Here is a 16,783-nt window from a genome sequence, read left to right as displayed (position 1 = left end):
ATGGTTACATCAGGACTGTGGTGAAAAGAAGGCAGCGTGGGTGAGGAGGGGTCTGTAAGCCGCACAGAGCCATCCCATGCAGACATCAGAGCAAGGACCGCAGTCCCTGCGGGTGCCTATAACTCAGGAAGCGGTGCGGAAGTAATCAGCCCCCTGTACACCAGACCGCGGGGCTCCTCGGGGCTCCTCGGGGCTCCTCGGGGCTCCTCGGGGCTCCTCGGGGCTCCTCGGGGCTCCTCGGGGCTCCTCGGGGCTCCTCGGGGCTCCTCGGGGCTCCTCGGGGCTCCTCGGGGCTCCTCGGGGCTCCTCGGGGCTCCTCGGGGCTCCTCGGGGCTCCTCGGGGCTCCTCGGGGCTCCTCGGGGCTCCTCGGGGCTCCTCGGGGCCCGCCCTTCACATTAGGTCCCGCCCAGCGGAAGTGACGTGAGGTCGTGACGCCGGCGCGAGGCCAGGTGATATAAGGGGGAGGAGGTTGCGGCCGGAAGCTGAGCGGAGCCGAGCGGCGCGGCGGGGCCTCGGCCGGGCTGGGGGGAGCGGGGCCTGTGCCTCAGCCCCGCGGCGGAGCCGGCCATGGATTTCCACAACATCCTCGTGATGGCCTCGGAGCAGCAGGGGCTGAACGCCGTGCCGGTGAGCCGCGGGGTAGCGATGGGCGAGGAAACGTTGAGAACTCTGGGGCGGCGTTCCGGGGCTCGGCCGAGCCGGGGCCGGATCGGGCCCGGAGGAAGCGCCGCACTCCCTCCCGTGGCTTCGCCGGGTCTCGCCTCGGGCTTGAGCGGAGCTCGGGGTGCCGCTGCTCGCCGGCTGTCCGGCTCCGCCGGGCCTCGGGACGTCGCGATCCCGAGTGCGGAGCCGGCGATGCTCGCGTTTAAAAGTCGGAGGAGCGCTTTTGTTTGCTCGCGAGCCACGGGTCTGCCACGTCTCGCTCCGGGTGAGTCCGATGGGGCGGGTGCTGACGGCCGGCCCGCTCATTTGCATGAACGGTGTTTTCTGTTCGGTAGGCACTAACTAGGGAAACCTTCCCGTGTTCTCTGTAACTGAGCGCCGGAATTGTGCGCTGCTATGGGCAGCTCCCGCCAGCCCGTCGGTGAGGGCGGTGGGGGTGCGCAGCACTGAGCGGAGCACGGCCTGCCCTGCCCCGCTGGCACTGGCAGGCCAAGGCACCGAGCGCTGCCTTGCAGTTGCTGTCCCTGGCTAAGCGTGGTGGATGTTCACCGGCACTGTGAGCAGCCATATGGGAGAGGTGTGTGACTCATCAGGTCCCATTGTGTTCTTAAAGTATCTTAGGAAACGTATTGTTCAGTATTTCTCTGTGTAGAAATGTGATTTGTAACATAGGTGGGGACGTAGCAACTACATCGAATCACCAAGGTTGGAAAAGACCACCAAGATCGTCCATTCCAACTGTCCACCTGTCACCACTAAACCATGTATCTCAGTATTGCATCTAAACATTTCTTGAACAGCTCCAGAATGGTGGTTCAACTGGCTGAATACTCTTTTGGAGAAGAAATTTTCATAATGTCCAACCCGAATCTCTCCTGGCACAGCTTGAAGCCATTCCCTTCTGTCCTATTGCTAGTTACACAGGAGAAGTCAATCCCCACCATGCCAGTCTCCTTTCAGGTCATTGTAGGGAGCGATAAGGTCTCCCCTGAGTCTCCTCCTCACTAAACAATCCCAGCTCTCTCAGCTGTTCCCTTTTAAGACTTTTGCTCCAGACCCTTCTCACCTTTGTTGCCTCAGCCCAGCAATCCAGCCTGTCCAGATCCCACTGTGGGGCCTTCCTATCCCCTGACAGATCGACACTTCCTCCCAACTTGATGTCATCAGTATGTTTGTGAAGATGTTTGGTGTCTTGTAAACCAGGGTATCTCACTGTTGACTTGAGGTTGCGGTAGTAGAGTTTCCTTTGACCTTGTTAGTTTTCCTGTGTGCTGCACCACTATTTTCTGTCATGTGTATATTTCACCAAGTCAGCATCCCGGTTTCTATCTGCCACATCCTCAGTCAAGATATGTTACTTCTGGGAGGCAGCCCTACCTGCTGTGCAGCACATGAGAACTTTGGTGCTGTTTTTAGCAAAGGCAGGATTAGGGCTTACCTGATAACTCAGCAGCAAGAGTGCAGTTCAATCCCCAGATGAAACAGTGTTGGTTTCCCATCTTCCTTGCATGATGGCAATGCAGCTTTTAACCCTAAAGACAGCCTTGGTCTCTAAGCAGAAGTAGAGCTGTGCTTGGCAACATCTGAAGTTGCCTGCAAAAAAGGCCCATCAGTAGACATCCAAGTCAGTCCACTTGACCGAAACTGGTGCATAACGTCTGTTCCTATATAAAGATTGTAATTAGTCTTAAATATTTCTGATTAAAAACACTGTACAGTCTAATTACAGGATATACTGGTATGTAACGTTAACAGGTTTCCAGAAGTGCTGATTCCTGCTTTAATTGTCACACCCCCAGAATGTCCCTCACAGTAGTTTAAAAGAATCTTTATGGTGCGCTCAGGTATCACACATGAACCATAATGGAAAGTAGAGTAATGTGCACAGGTGGCATGTGTATAGAAAGTAGAAACTGTAGAAAAACTCAGCCTCAGAAATAATGTAGCTCTGTATCATGAAACAGAGACAGGATTGCATCATGTCCCTGTAAAAATAGATCTGCTTGTTCATCTCCCAGTGGAACTGCTGAAATACACCTTCTAGTGCCCAGTTATTTGCATCAGGTTTTGTTTCTAAATACAGTAGTGCGTGTGTGAGTGAGTGTAGTAACTAACCGTGTGCTGTGGATAATCTTTGTGCTTAGTTTTTCCTTGTAGCGTTGCAAGGGGTACGTTTTGTATGTGTCTCCTTACTTGTGTTTCTGTTCAATGGCTCACTGACTTCCAGTGCGGGCTTGCTTTGATCAGATGTGGTAGCAGTTACAGCATTTACTGCTGCTCTCCTTAAGATTTAAAACCCGCCTGTATCCCTCTTCTCGGCAATGTTGGTACTCTATTAATGCTTCAAGAGTGTTTGGGGACATAATGGATGTCGGGAAGCACTTTGAGCTCTTTGTATGGAAGATATTCTTGTCTGTATAAAACAATATTGCAGTTACTTTAAAATGGAAAAAGGGTGTAGTTAAGAGCCGAGTCATCCCTTCATCCTTCTGTTTCATCTGCTTTGTCGTCGCTGGTAGTTTCTTAGGAGCAGTCTCACCTAGGTCCCCGTTCCCCTTAGCAGAGGGCACATCTGGAGAGTCAGAATTTGGAACCTGACACAGATGTGACCAGAGAGGTGACCCAGAAGTGAAACAGCCTGTCATCATTGTCAGCGTCAGCACTTGCTGAAGTCTCGCTTTAACTTATGCATCACAAAATAACCTCCAGCACAATGGATGAGTAGCTGTAGTTGTTGGAAATTTGGTTTGCGTTTCACTTCCTGGAATAAGCTGCTCAGATGCTTAAAGCGACTGCACTTTGAAGGAAGTAAAACTGTAGTAAAATCCAAGATTTCTTCAGAGGACCAATACGTGTTGCAGAGCCTTCCTGTGAAACTTCCAAACTCCTGGACGCTTGTCTGTAGGCGAGAGAAGCCCTTCTAGAGGTGTATGAGGAGTGGTAGTGAAGCGTGAAGCAGTGCCATAGAGCAGAACTCCTGTCAGATCTGCAGGCAAAGGTGATGGCTACCTGCTGAGCAGAACTGACTGCAGGGCTGCACCCACAGGGATGTGTGTGAGCTTTGATGTGTTCGAGCTGCTAGCTGTGTTAACTAGTGCCGTGTTGCACCTTGAAAGATATCTAAGATGGGGGAGCAGGAGCTTCCCACATCAGAAGGCTGCGTGTCTTTGTGCGAGGAAGAAAGGCAAGAGAAGTGGGGTGACATACAGAGGTCAAAACTTGCTAGGTTAAATGTATATACATCATGCAACAGCCTATGGAAGTTGCCTTTATTTGGTAGTACAAGTGGAAATTGTCTTCAGCTTGGGCGTGTGAGTCCACAGCAAAACTATTGCTTACGCAGGTGCTTTGTTTCAGGATCAGGTTGTGCAGAGCCAACCACTCGTGTCATGCCAGGCTGTTGCTGGGGAGGTGGTTATGGCACAATTCACACAGGTTGATTCCCCTGGAAATACCCTTGGCTAACACTTGAGGGTGCAAGGCTGAAGAAAGGCACCTCCTCAGCCTTTCCTTTTTCCTTTGGCTCAAGCAGTGCCTATGCTGCCTCAGCAGTGTCTGTGAGCACTGGACGTGCTGCCTGCAGAGGTGAGCACTGCTCACAGCTTGGGTCGCACGGCACTCTGGAGTAGCGTGACCTGCTCTCTAAAGGCAGAATGTTTGTTTCCCTGTTATTTAACCACCCTGGTGATAGCTGAACCCGAGCAGTGCAGCTGCTGCAGTCTGAGTGATACGGCAGTGACGTGCCCTGATTTAGTTGCCACTTTTACCTGGAGTCTGATGCACATTAATTTGTGTTCAACTGTTTTCTCAGTGGTTGAGGAGTATGTGCGTATTGTTTTAAAAATGCTTTTAAAAAGAGTAAAGCAGCTTCTTTTAGCTTTCTCTAATCAAAGTGCACAATTTTTGTATCAGTGGCTGTGGTGGTACACAGTGCAGAACCTCATTCGCTTCTGTCTTCATTTATGGAACACTTAGCTCTGCTTTCAGCTGTGCATCAATATCAAGAAATGCTAGTGCTAGGAAGAATAGGAATCGTGAATTTTGCACTATTTTTCACCTTAATGGAAGTGAGAAAACAGCGTGCCTGTCAGGCTGCTTTACCAACCTGCTCCTGGATAGGACTGTCAGTTGCAGCAAAACAAAGCCCAAAAACTGCTTCCCCATCATTTTAATTCTTTATAAGGCTTCCTAATGGGAGAGATGAATCTACGTGTGTTCCTGCTGTCGGGCAGTTTTCATTTAGAAGAGCTCCTTCTGCTTAAAACTGTTTTACAATGTCCTCTGTTTTGGCTTTCTTTTTAACAACTGTGTTGAATTGAATAATTCAATCAGACCTGAGGATTGCTTTGCTTCTGTCCCAGTTTCCTTATGTATACCAGGACTGCATCACAGAAAGTGAGGCTTCTGAGGGCCATAAGGGTAACCAAAACCAACTCTCAGGTAGCAGCAATGTGCTGGAGGTGCTTAGATAGGTATCAGTAACTGGGATTGATTTAATAGCTCCTTAATATGCTGAGGAAACCTGTCGAGTTTTACGACTGCAACGTAGATGGATGTTGTATCCTGTAATTTTGTGGCAGTCATTTCACAGGTTGTTAGAGGTGCCTGTGAAGAGCTGGTATGTAGCCACCCTGCATGGAGACAGTGTTGGCTGCATTTTAGAATCGTCTCTGAACCTTGGCTTTTAGTGTATGCGTATGTGAGGTAATATATAGTTTTGTATATCGGTAACATCAAGTAATTTGAGTGCCTCTTCATATGCTACTGTTTGAATGGATCAAGTTAGCATGATTTCCTATTGATTTCAATAGTTCTACGAGCTTGTCAGCTTATTGCCTCTAAAATATTTGGATGTAGATATCTTTGCTAGGTAATGTTTTTAGATAAGATTTGTAAGGCTCTATGACACTTCATAATGCTGAACAGAAATAATTTTATCCCATTGCTGACGCGGCTATTACATTATTACTCTGTACCATCTGTGCTTAAAATGAACTTTATACATATTTATGCTTAAATGTGACTGCCACTTAATTCCTCAGTTTCAAGGAAAGAGATGCTTAATTTCTCTGACGTACTCCTTTGTTCTTTGCAGAAAAGATACAGCTTGGCTGTTGGCCCTCCCAAAAAGGTTCCAAAGGTCAAGGGTGTTGAGTCTGCAGCGGTACAGGCATTTCTCCGAAGGAAAGAAGAAGAAAAAAGAAAAAAAGGTAATTGTTAAAGCAGTCTAAACTATATTCTGTGGGAGACCTTCATGGGCTCTTTGAGACTTTGATCCCATTAAGAGCTTTGGCAAATAGACTTTTACATCTGCTTCTGGAATTTGTACGTATAACTGCTGATGCTGAGGGAAGGCCTGGTGGAAAAGTCACTGCTAGGGATGTTTACATGCTTTCCTAAGGATTTAAATGTTAATCAGCTCACTAAGTATTTACTCTTGGAGTTCAGGCAGTAATTAAGGTGGAAAGAGACTACAAGAAATCATCCTGAACTTCTGTTAATTTTGAAAAGATGTGTTTATCTAAACATGGTAACAGTTTCTGGTGGTGTTGTCTTAATCTTCTCTTTCAGTAATGCTTGGGTTTTAAATTGCAAAGGCTTTAAGACACGTTTTTTTCCCCACTATGTTACAACACAGTGTGATGGACTGGGTCGTCCAGAGCATTCCTCTCCTGGGCCAGCCATGAGCCAACTCCTTATCTCTGCTGCCAAGTGCAGCCAAAAGCGGGACTGAGTGTGAATATGAAATATTCATACTTGTACTGTGTACAGTCATAGCCACTGACAAATAGAACAACTTAGGGTGGGGACAGTACCTTTATGGGAACCCACTAAAGCACAGCATGAGTTGCCTCATCCAATTTCTAGGAATTGATGCTCAGAGATTCCCCTTTCCCCTGGATCCTTATGGTATTTGGCCTCTATTCCTTGTCTCTGCAGTATCTAGCCCTCAGACTTCTCTTCTTTTCCACCATCAAGTTCAGCCTGAATTCCAAGGCATATTCCCTTGCCCTAAAACTCCTCCTTTCCCCACCTTTACTTAAAAGTCTGATAGTAAATTCTGTATGGTCTCAAAATTCTCTTATTCAGTCTCAGAACTCTTTCTCCTCAGAGATCCCACGTCCTTTATCTTTTTACCATGTAGTTCTTGTTAGTTTGTATAGCATTCTGGAGAGCTGCTTCTGTTGAGTCACCTTAGCAGGTTTTGTAAGAGCTGTATTTGGCTTAATAGTTCACTTTTGTAGAAACAGCTGACTCGGATGGATCGGGTTGCCCTGTTGGCAGACCTCTGATGGTGTTCTGGTCTATTCTGAATAGCTGTTAGCCAGATATCCTATTGTCTCAGATGGTTTAACGGTTTGGAAGACGCTGAGATAAAAAGTAGTGCTTTTGTTTAACTTTCTCCTGGTTTTTCTTTTACAGAATTGGAAGAAAAAAGAAAGAAAGAACAACTCTTGGCTAAGCGAATTGAACTGAAACATGACAGGAAGGCAAGAGCTATGGCTTCACGAACAAAGGATAACTTTTATGGCTATAATGGTATTCCTGTTGAAGAGAAGCCTAAAAAGAGGAGGAGGACTTGTGAGAATGCTTCTCAGGCCTCTGAGACTGAGTATGCAACAGAAAATGAAGCAGAGCAACTCGAGTTTACTCAGACTGAATCGGAGTATGAGCAAGAAGAATACGATGAGAAACCATCCAAAGCTGCAGGCAAACCAAAGGTGCCACCCAAAAGTGCACCAGCACCTCTCAACTTTGCGGATCTTTTAAGGCTTGCTGAAAAAAAACAATATGAACCGGTAGAAATAAAAGTAGTGAAAAAGATAGAAGAGAGACCCAGAACGGCAGAAGAATTGAGAGAGAGGGAGTATTTGGAACGCAAAAATAAAAGAGTAGAAATGCAGAAAAAGAAAACCGAGAGGGAGGTTAAGAATACAGGGGGAGCCAGTTCTTCAAAAAAAGCAACTTCTCTGAAGGAATGTGCAGATGCAAGACTTAGCAAAAGTGCAGCAGATAAACATGCTTCTCCAAAAAGCAGCCTCTCTTCTCTGAGTGGTACTGATAAGAAATCCAAAGCACCAGCATTGACTGAAAAACACTCACGGTCGTTATCTTCTTCCAAACCGAGTCAAATGGAAAAAGTAAAAACCTCACAAAATTGCTCCTTGAAAGGCCCTGCTGCTGGCAGTCATAGTAAATTACCTGTCAATGGTATGGGAAAGTCTGGCTCAAGCGTTCCTGTGCCATCCTCAAAGCCAACGGCCAATGGGGCTCAAAGGTTACCGTCTGCTAAAGAATCCAGCCTGAAAAAGCCTGTCCATACAAAACCAGGAAATGCTGCAACCCTCCAGCACGAAATGAACTCCAGCGCAAAGCGATCCAGCAGCAGTGTAGGAAAGGGAGGACCTGGACATGCAGCTGGAGGATCAAGTGCAGGACCTGGGCGGTCAAGCAGCAATTCTGGCATGGGACCCGGAAGGCCAGGGAGCGTCTCAAGCCTAGGGCCTGGGCGGCAGGGCAGCAGCTCAGCCGCAGGACCAGGAAGGCCAAGCAGCAGCTCAAGCATGGGACCTGGACGACTGGGCAGTGGCTCAGGCGTGGGACCTGGAAGGCCAGGTGGCAATTCAAGCACTGGACTTGGGCGTCCAGGTGGCAGCTCAGGCATCGGCCCGGGAAGGCCGGGCAACAGCACAAACACAACACCTGGGCGACTGGGCAGCAGCATGGGAACAGGGCCGGGAAGGCCAGGAGTCAGCCCAAGTGCAGGACCTGGGCGACCGGGCAGCAGCTCGGGAACAGGACCGGGAAGGCCAGGAGTCAGCCCAAGCACAGGGCCTGGGCGACCTGGCTTTACAGCTGTAAAGCCCAGATGTACTGTTGTATCAGAAACTATTTCTTCCAAAAACCTAGTGACAAGGCCCAGCAATGGACAGATAAATGGAATGAGATCTCTTCAAGGGCATAGGCCTGTGTTTCGTTCACAAGGTACAAAGTTCTGTAGCAAATAATTTTTTATTTAAATTAGTTGTTTGTTCCAGATTTCTGGTGTATCTGAGTTGAGATCAGTGATGATCTGTATCCAAGTCAGACAAAATACTTTGTTTTAAAGAATGAGTTAAACAGTGGAATGTTGTTTTGTTTATTTTTTTCCTTTGCAACTGTTCATTTGTTTTGACCCCAGCTCACATTCCTGGAAGGGCCTGGGGCTTAATTCACAGCAAACCTGTGACTGATACTTAAGTGTTTTGGCTGATACAGCTTATCAGCAAGTGAGTAGCTCTAAAAATGGATTTCTGAACAGGAGGAAGAAGCATGAACTCTAGCAAATAAGTACCTCAAAAACATTGAACAAGAATGTGGACTCATGTCTCGTGGTTTCCTAAGGGTGCAGTTGTGATGTTAGCGGAGGAAGTGTATCCTTTTACTGACTTTGAGAATTTCTAATTAGCTTGAAGCTGAAGTTTTCTGCCTTGGAGCCCAGAGTTGTGAAGTCTCTGTGCCCAAAGTATAGCAATGAAAAGTACTGATAAATGTGTGTTATTCACTGATGTTTTTTCATATCCCTTTCATTTAGGTATTGGGAGACCACCTGTTGGTTACAAAAGACAAATCAATGATGACGATGAAGATGATGAGTATGACTCTGAAATGGATGATTTTATTGAAGATGAAGGGGAATCTCAAGAAGAAATATCAAAGCATATTCGAGAAATATTTGGATATGACCGGAAAAGGTAGGAAAAAAAAAAATGTAGATTTTGATGTTCTCTAAAGTGAGCAATGGAACAACAGAGATTAAGGTCACTGGGCTAATTTACTAGAAATAGGCAAACTACTGGTTTAAAAAACACTTTCTGTGTTGCCATGCTCTTCTGGAAAGCAAGAAAATTTGATGCAAATGGGATGTAATGGAAAACAGGATGGATTCTGTAACTTGTCACATAACCCATAGCAACTCTTTTCTATCAACATGTGTTAAAATGTTTTCTTATAGCAGTAGCATTCCAGAATTGATCAGATGTAGCAGCCTGAATATGAAAGGCTAAATGCAATAATGGCATTAATGGGTCTGTGAGAATCAAAGCTGGCATCTCTGTGTACCTAGGAGCCATTGCAAAACTAAGACTGGCTTATTGAATTATTTTCCTCTTGTCTGATAACAAGGTGCAAGAAAGCAAACGTTTTAAACACTTGTAGTGATTCTTTCAAAACATTACACAATCAAACAGTGTGCGGCAAGTTAAGTTTTCTTTCTACCAGGATGTGGATTCCTATCTCAACTGTATACTATTTAATTTCCAGATATAAAGATGAAAGCGATTATGCCTTACGTTATATGGAGAGCAGCTGGAGAGAGCAACAGAAAGAAGAAGCCAGGAGGTATGCATAGACTTGAGTTAAAATAGGAAGTGAGAGGTTTATTTATTGCACAAGTCATGGGGATATCTGTTGCTACTTATAGCAGAGCAGTTAAAGCTTCCCATCTTTGTTAAGAAAGCTTAGGTAAAAGAAGCTCAGCCAACTAGTGTGCCAGTGGGATAGTGAGTACAGTAAATAAATGCTGTGTGGTCAGTTCAGTGCATCACAGTCTTTACCAGTGAGAGTTATACCAGCTGATGCCCAAAACATTTGTAGAAGTATTTGAATTACAGTTGAAATGCTAAACCCTTTGGTTTGTCCAAAACATCGATACTGTTAGTTCCTGAGGGTTGGGAGGAAACTTAAAAATCTCTGCATATGTGTGTTTTGTGTGTATGTATATATGAAGAATACTCTGACACACATTTATAACCAGAGATTTCATAAATGAAGACTTGATGTTCGTGTTGGTTTTGACCATTAGTTTTAGCCTCCAGAGCTGCACATTCCTTACATGGCTGTTACAAAGCCTGGCATTCTTGAAGTGATTCACTTTCTGCTTTTCCCATGCTAGATGGGAAGATGTCTGCAATGCACTTAGCAAAGCCTTGTAGGAGTTACAAGAGGGTTTTATCTATTTATTAACAGGCAATAGGAAAAATGGAAACGTAAAATCAAATTTTTAGGTTTTATTTATTTAGTTTTTTTACACTGCTATCCAGAGAGTGCCTGGAGTACTGGGAACTTGCACCTTCTGGAACTTAGAGTCACTGTTGTTCTTTCTCCCTGCTCTTAGGGACAGCTGCTGCTCATGCACAGCTGTAGTCTCTTAATCAGAGAAGTAAATGGAATTTACAGTGACATTGCTGTTCACCGAATTCTATGCTGAAGACCTACAGTGAGATTTTGCAAAGCTGAATACCTGACTAAGCTTCTAACTACTCATGCTAGTATAAAAGAAGGGCAGATAGAAAACTTCAATAGATTAATTCATCTATTTTCTATCTTCAGCTATTTTTCACTGAGAATTTGGTTAAAAGCATTGTGACCCTTGACATGAAGATTTTCTCTAACCAAGTGAGCCTGTTAAAATTATAAGCTCTAAACTGAAGTGGAAAATGATGCTTCTAGCCAGACTTCGATCACATAGATCTTCAAAGTGTTTCTTTTTTTACTGTCTGAACTTGGATGACTGCAGTCTCCTGAATTCATGATGATTTCTTCTGCTTGCTATAGGCATAACCAGTGCCTGTACCGGAGCAGTTACTCTAGAACAGCTGAATGACAGGTGGTCATGTTACAAACGTAGTAATGAGTTGCAAACTGACATAAGCTGCTTCATACTGAACTGTGGAAGTACAAATGCACTTAGTTGGCCTGCAGACAAGACAGGCAGTAGCTGATCACAAAATAGGAGCTTTGTCACACCTATTCCTAGTATCAAACCAGGAAGGCCACCCAGCCTTTGCTAAGTGAAGAGAAGGTCAGTGATTGTAGGTGCTACTTGCAGTATTGCTTTCAGCATATTGCCAGGAAGCTGAAGAGGCTACAGAAGGACACAGCTAGAACATGCACTGCTCAGCAGCATCTCTTCTCTGTGCCTGTTCACCAGAGGGCAGGGCAGCAAGGTGGACTGAGGGTGAGGCAGCATTGTTTGTGTAGCTACCTGAGTAATGCCTGTAGTCAGGAAGCTGCCACAAAGCCTCTTGCTTCTGTTTGATGGATCCATTCTCACTCTTGCCAAAAGAAAGGTGTAGGTGTTTCTCAGAAAAGCTGAGCTGAGTCTGTCTGCTGTGACTTGTATTTAAGTTACGCTGGCAAGAACTGATGTATGTTCCAGCATCTTCTTTTCAAAAAAAGAATGATCTCAGTAAAACCTTTTTTAAAATAACGATAATTTTGTTTAAAGAAAACTTTAAATCATTTCTCCCTCCAAAGGTTTGATTCTGCTTTAACCATGAGAGAATCTTGATTTCCTTATGTACATTGTTTCCTTTAAGCTGTATTCTTACTGTAATTGAAGAAAACCTATGACTGTTGAACAGATCACAAACTTCTTTGCTTAAATCAGCTGCAATAGTGTTAGGATTTCTTTTCTTGGGGGAGAAGCCACATTTCACATTTGAGTAGCAGTTTGTAAAGAATTTCAACTTATTTGGCAGCTTGAGACTCGGTGTTCAGGAAGACCTTGAAGAACTGAGACGGGAAGAGGAAGAACTGAAGCGCAAGAGACAGTCTAAGAAGCTGAGGACCCGTTAACTGAATTGTGGTGTTGACTTCTTTCATTTTTCTGCTACCCTCTGCCTCCATACATCTCCTGTTCTTCAGTTTCCATTTGCTTGTTAGAGGGCAAAAGAATATGTAAAGGGATAAAAGAACTGAAAAATAAAGGCTTTAGTTTGACTTATATAAGATATTTATTTTTAATACTTGCCAAGGGTTGATTTTTTTATGGAGAAATTAATGCACTAATGCATATTATTACGTAGAAGAAAAAATAAGAAATGTTTCCATTGATTTAATCAGTTCAAGATGCCAGCAGAAATGTTGACTAGCTATGCACTGACTTGGAACTGTGCGGGCCCATATACAAGTAAACCAATTTTGCATTCACTTGAAAGAAAGGAATAGCACGGGAGGAGTTGTGTTCTTGTTCCCTGACATTTTTTGAGATGCAGAGAGAAAAATTGCTTTATACCCTGCTCTGTCTCCTAAGTTAAGCCTCAAAGTTTCTGAAACAACATCTTCTATACAGAAGCAGCTTGGGTGTAATTCAGCCATTGCCACAGATGTTCAAAGCAATAAAGTGCTATATTTTTTCTGATTTGAGGACCCATAAACAATAACTGAACTGGAACTTTCTTGTTTCCTAGTGGAGAAGTGTGTGTCACTTGCAGAATGTACAGTTAGAGGTATCATCAAAAGGTTAGGCTGGCTTTTGCTGTGTCTGGAATTACAATGCCAGTCACATTCAGTAGGATAAATACTCATCCTGAAAATAGGAATTTCTAGTGTTTGTGTGTAACTTGTGCTTTTGGGCTGAAGCATTTGCTTAGGAATTCTTTTCCTGCCCTGTCAGTCTCTGCATTTGCCTAAAAGCTTCTGTTTTTTTCCATGTTTTGTGCTGCGCACATGTTTTTCCTTCTGTTAAGCATCAGGTGTGTTAAATGATTTAAGGTGTGGAGCAGTCACTTATCTAATCAGGTGTACTATTTGGAAGACACATTCCAGAGTACTTGCAGCCAGCTGTTGGATATCAGTCACTTTGTATTACACAGTGAGTGCTTTTGATTAAATTCATCGAACCAGAAATCTAAAATGCATGTCAGGAGAGTCAGTTCTGTTACCCAATGCCCATGTTTGCACATTATTTCTAACTATGCATTTGAAGACCGTTACCTTCAGTAACTGAATTTGTTTACTGTCAGCACTGGGTTCATCAAAATCAGCAGGGGTTGTATGAAGAGTCTGAAGCTCGAACCTGGTGTTGCATCTGCTTTGATTCACCAGGTTGTCCTTCAAAGCTCACCAGTATCACTGCTCAGCTGTGCCACAAGCTGTAAGTCCCCGCTGATAAGAACTCTGGCTATAGCTGTTAATGCTGTTATGTTTTAATACTGGAAGTACTTAGCAAAGTACAAAAAGGGCTTTGGATGTATGTTGGGGGGAAGAAAATTGAGTAAAAAGAAAAAATTAAGTAGTTTTCTACTACTTAGCTCTCTCTTCCTGAGAGCAGTTTTTAACATTGCTGCTTTCAGAACACAGTTCAGACAGCAACCTGTAGCAAGTCTTGGAAGCTGCAGAAATCTACACATCTAACCCTTAATGAAGGAAAAAACATTTGCTTTTTTGAGGCATTTTCTGTTGATGGTGTAGCATTTCACTGCCTTAGCAAAACCACTGACATGAGTAAGCTATTGGGATGGATTCCATAAACTAAGTCAGTATTAGTTGCGTAGGAGCCTGGATGGTAACTGTCACTGCTCCTCTGTATGTTTAACTTTGTATATTAACTAACAAAAAGATGTTTCTCAGTGTATACACTCGAGACCATGCTAGTGTAATCTCAATGCTTGTTTACAAGTGCGTTGTATTCAGTCTGCTTAATGGGACCACCTCACCTTTGCTGTTGTATTTCCCTGATTTACCTGAACGTGGTGCTGATCTCTGGGACCATGACTGACTGTGGGTTGGTTTGTTTGCTTGGTGTGGATTTTTTGGTTTGTTTAGCTGGAGAAAGGCTCCTATGTCAGCTTGCACAGCTCTATCACTTGCAGGTGATTTCCTGCCCGGCTGAAAGAACAGTCTCTTATGAAGCAAAAGATACTCGTGTAATAATTCAAAATGGGAATTCGGTTTGGAATTAAATCTGCATTTCAGGTAACCGAAGCTTAAATAAACTCAGATTTCATCGCTTTGCACACGGTCGGTTAAATTCCTTAATCTGTAAAGCACTTTGCTGTTGGTCTTTTGAGGTGGTGACTGGAATGCAGTCTATTCTTCCAACCTCCCTAAGACACCAGTTTAACTTCACTCAACGATCCGCTTCGTTTTGATTGATATGAAAAAACATTCAAGGACGCTTCTGGAACTTTACAATCAAGTACTCGCTGATGGTTGGCACGGGGCGCCAGCGGCTTTCACGTTTTGTACAGATGGTTGGGTTTTCTTGGGTTTGCATTTGCTGCGTGTTTGTAAATTGGCTCCGGAGGGCCTCGTATTCGAAATCATGTTTACTGTTTTCCAGATCAACATTACTAATGTTAAAAAGAGTGCTTCGGTACTCGTCCAAAGTGCGTCCCCGTTGGAGGTTAAGAAAAGAAAACTGGAAGAATGCTTCTATTGGTTTATGAGGATCTGATGTTAAGCTTTTAATTGTATTTAATGAAATTCTGGTTTGGATTTTAGATTCTTTCCTTTTTTTGAATTCACTGCTTGACAATGTGCCTTTTATACTAAATTGTGTCAAAAAAAAATAATAATAACGATGAATGTAGAGTTATGAAAAGGTCGGTCCGTTTCTGCTGTCTCACATTCTGTGTACTTAAACCTGGTGGTGTGAAATGGCGGCGTCCTTTGCGTAAAGCCCTTCCAGGTCTGGCTTTATGATTGCACAATGACAGTAGCTCCTTCTTTACTGCTAAGGCTAAATCAAATGAAGGGCACTTTCTATCGATGACTACTTTTTGAAATGTCTTGTACTTAACGCTTGTGCTGTATTTCACTTTACGGCAGTCTTTTTGGAGGCCAGGGTTTTGCATATCACAGGAAGCCTTAGTGTGCAACTCTGTGCTGTGCTTTAAAATAAAAGTCTTTCAAGAAGTATATGAGATCTCTATGGAAATCTGCATTTATTTTTGTGTAAAGCCCAAAATGTTGTCCAGGAAAACTAATTTTCTATTTTTGTTGCATTTTGTAACATAATCTAGTAGCTGATGCCTATTTCTAGATATAGCGTATTTCTGGAGACCAAAACGTGTCAGAAAATAAATATATGGAGAGACTGTGTTTTAAGTTGTGACGAATGTACTTCTATTTATTTTGGCGAGTGGGTGTTATGCAATATTAAAGTGTCAGTTGTAAATAAGGGTGCTTCTAGTTCTAGCCAATGATTTCCTTTGGGGATATCCGTTGCACACAGTGTCTTCTTACACAATGTGACAAATCAGGTTTAAAGACTTACAGAGCTGAACTGTTTTCTGGTGCTGTCAAGAAAGTGTATACTTTTGCACACCAAATGCATATAAGTTTTCAGACAATAAATTACAGGCATTAAACATGTTACCGCTATATCTCATTGGTTTACTTTATAGAAGACATTTTCTCCTGCTGTTTTCCTCTGAGTTGTCACGTAAAACAGCATTAGGCTGAACATTGTCCAAGAGAAATTGTTCTCTTGTTCCCATGCAGCACGCATGGATCTATGAAAAATTAACGGAGTTGCTTTAGCATTCAGAAAAGAGCTGAAAATAATTGGCATCTCCTGCGGTTTAGGCTTCTTACATAATATGTATTTGGAGGAACGTGGATTTAAGAATGAGGATATAAACAAGTGCACAAGCTGCCTTTCATCTCTTCCACCTGCAATAGATGGTGTTTCATCCTGGAGTTTCACGAGCAGCATCTTTCTCAGGCTCTCTTCTTCCCATGTGAAGAACCAGCACCTTTCCTACTGCTGTCTGCTTTGACAGCTGGAATGGAGCCCATCTAATTTAATTCCTAATTTAATTTAATTCCTCTAATGAAGCCCATCTGCCTCCTTTTGTTTGAAAAAGGAAGGCTTGCACGCTGTTGTCCTGTTAGCATAAGACTAACATCGTTTTGCCCTGTAGCATTTGATCAGTGGCCAACCAGCACCTTGTTATGTAGGTCTGAGATCTAACCTTGAATGGAATGCCACTGAGATTTTGGATATGCCTTTTATGTTCTAATAAGTTGCTATCTCAAAGCAAAATGGGCATTCTGCACAGACTGATCCCAACCCAGCTGAAGCTGTACCTCTGGAAGCAATAGAACTATTTTACTCAGATTTATTTCTCTTCTAATTCTCCCCCTTATTGGAGGACAGCTTTTAGTTGTAGCTTTAATTTGAAATAACATCTCAATTCCACAAGGCAGAACTGCTGTTTAGTCATCCCACAGCTGGCCCTCTACTTTCTAGTTTAAATGCGTATGGAATCACCTATTTTTTTTTTCACGAGCCCGAGGATCGAAAAAACCTCCAACTGCCATGTTTCACGTGCTGAGTGGAATGCAATT

General features: G+C 43.8%; 1 protein-coding gene across 1 annotated transcript; it reads left to right on the top strand.

Annotated features, from left to right (window-relative positions):
- Positions 1–366: 366 nt before the first annotated feature.
- Positions 367–15,801, top strand: SPTY2D1 (SPT2 chromatin protein domain containing 1). The gene is made up of 6 exons (XM_072338811.1): positions 367–628; positions 5,760–5,874; positions 7,088–8,650; positions 9,240–9,399; positions 9,968–10,045; positions 12,187–15,801. The coding sequence occupies exons 1-6, from the start codon at positions 569–571 to the stop codon at positions 12,281–12,283; spliced, it is 2,073 nt and encodes a 690-aa protein (XP_072194912.1). The 5' UTR covers positions 367–568; the 3' UTR covers positions 12,284–15,801.
- The last annotated feature ends 982 nt before the right edge of the window (positions 15,802–16,783 follow it).

The sequence above is a fragment of the Excalfactoria chinensis genome, chromosome 5 (assembly GCF_039878825.1).
Source record: "Excalfactoria chinensis isolate bCotChi1 chromosome 5, bCotChi1.hap2, whole genome shotgun sequence".
Classification (NCBI taxonomy): domain Eukaryota; kingdom Metazoa; phylum Chordata; class Aves; order Galliformes; family Phasianidae; genus Excalfactoria; species Excalfactoria chinensis.
Note: the sequence above shows the minus strand (reverse complement) of the source record. Positions and strands in the feature narration are given on the sequence as shown.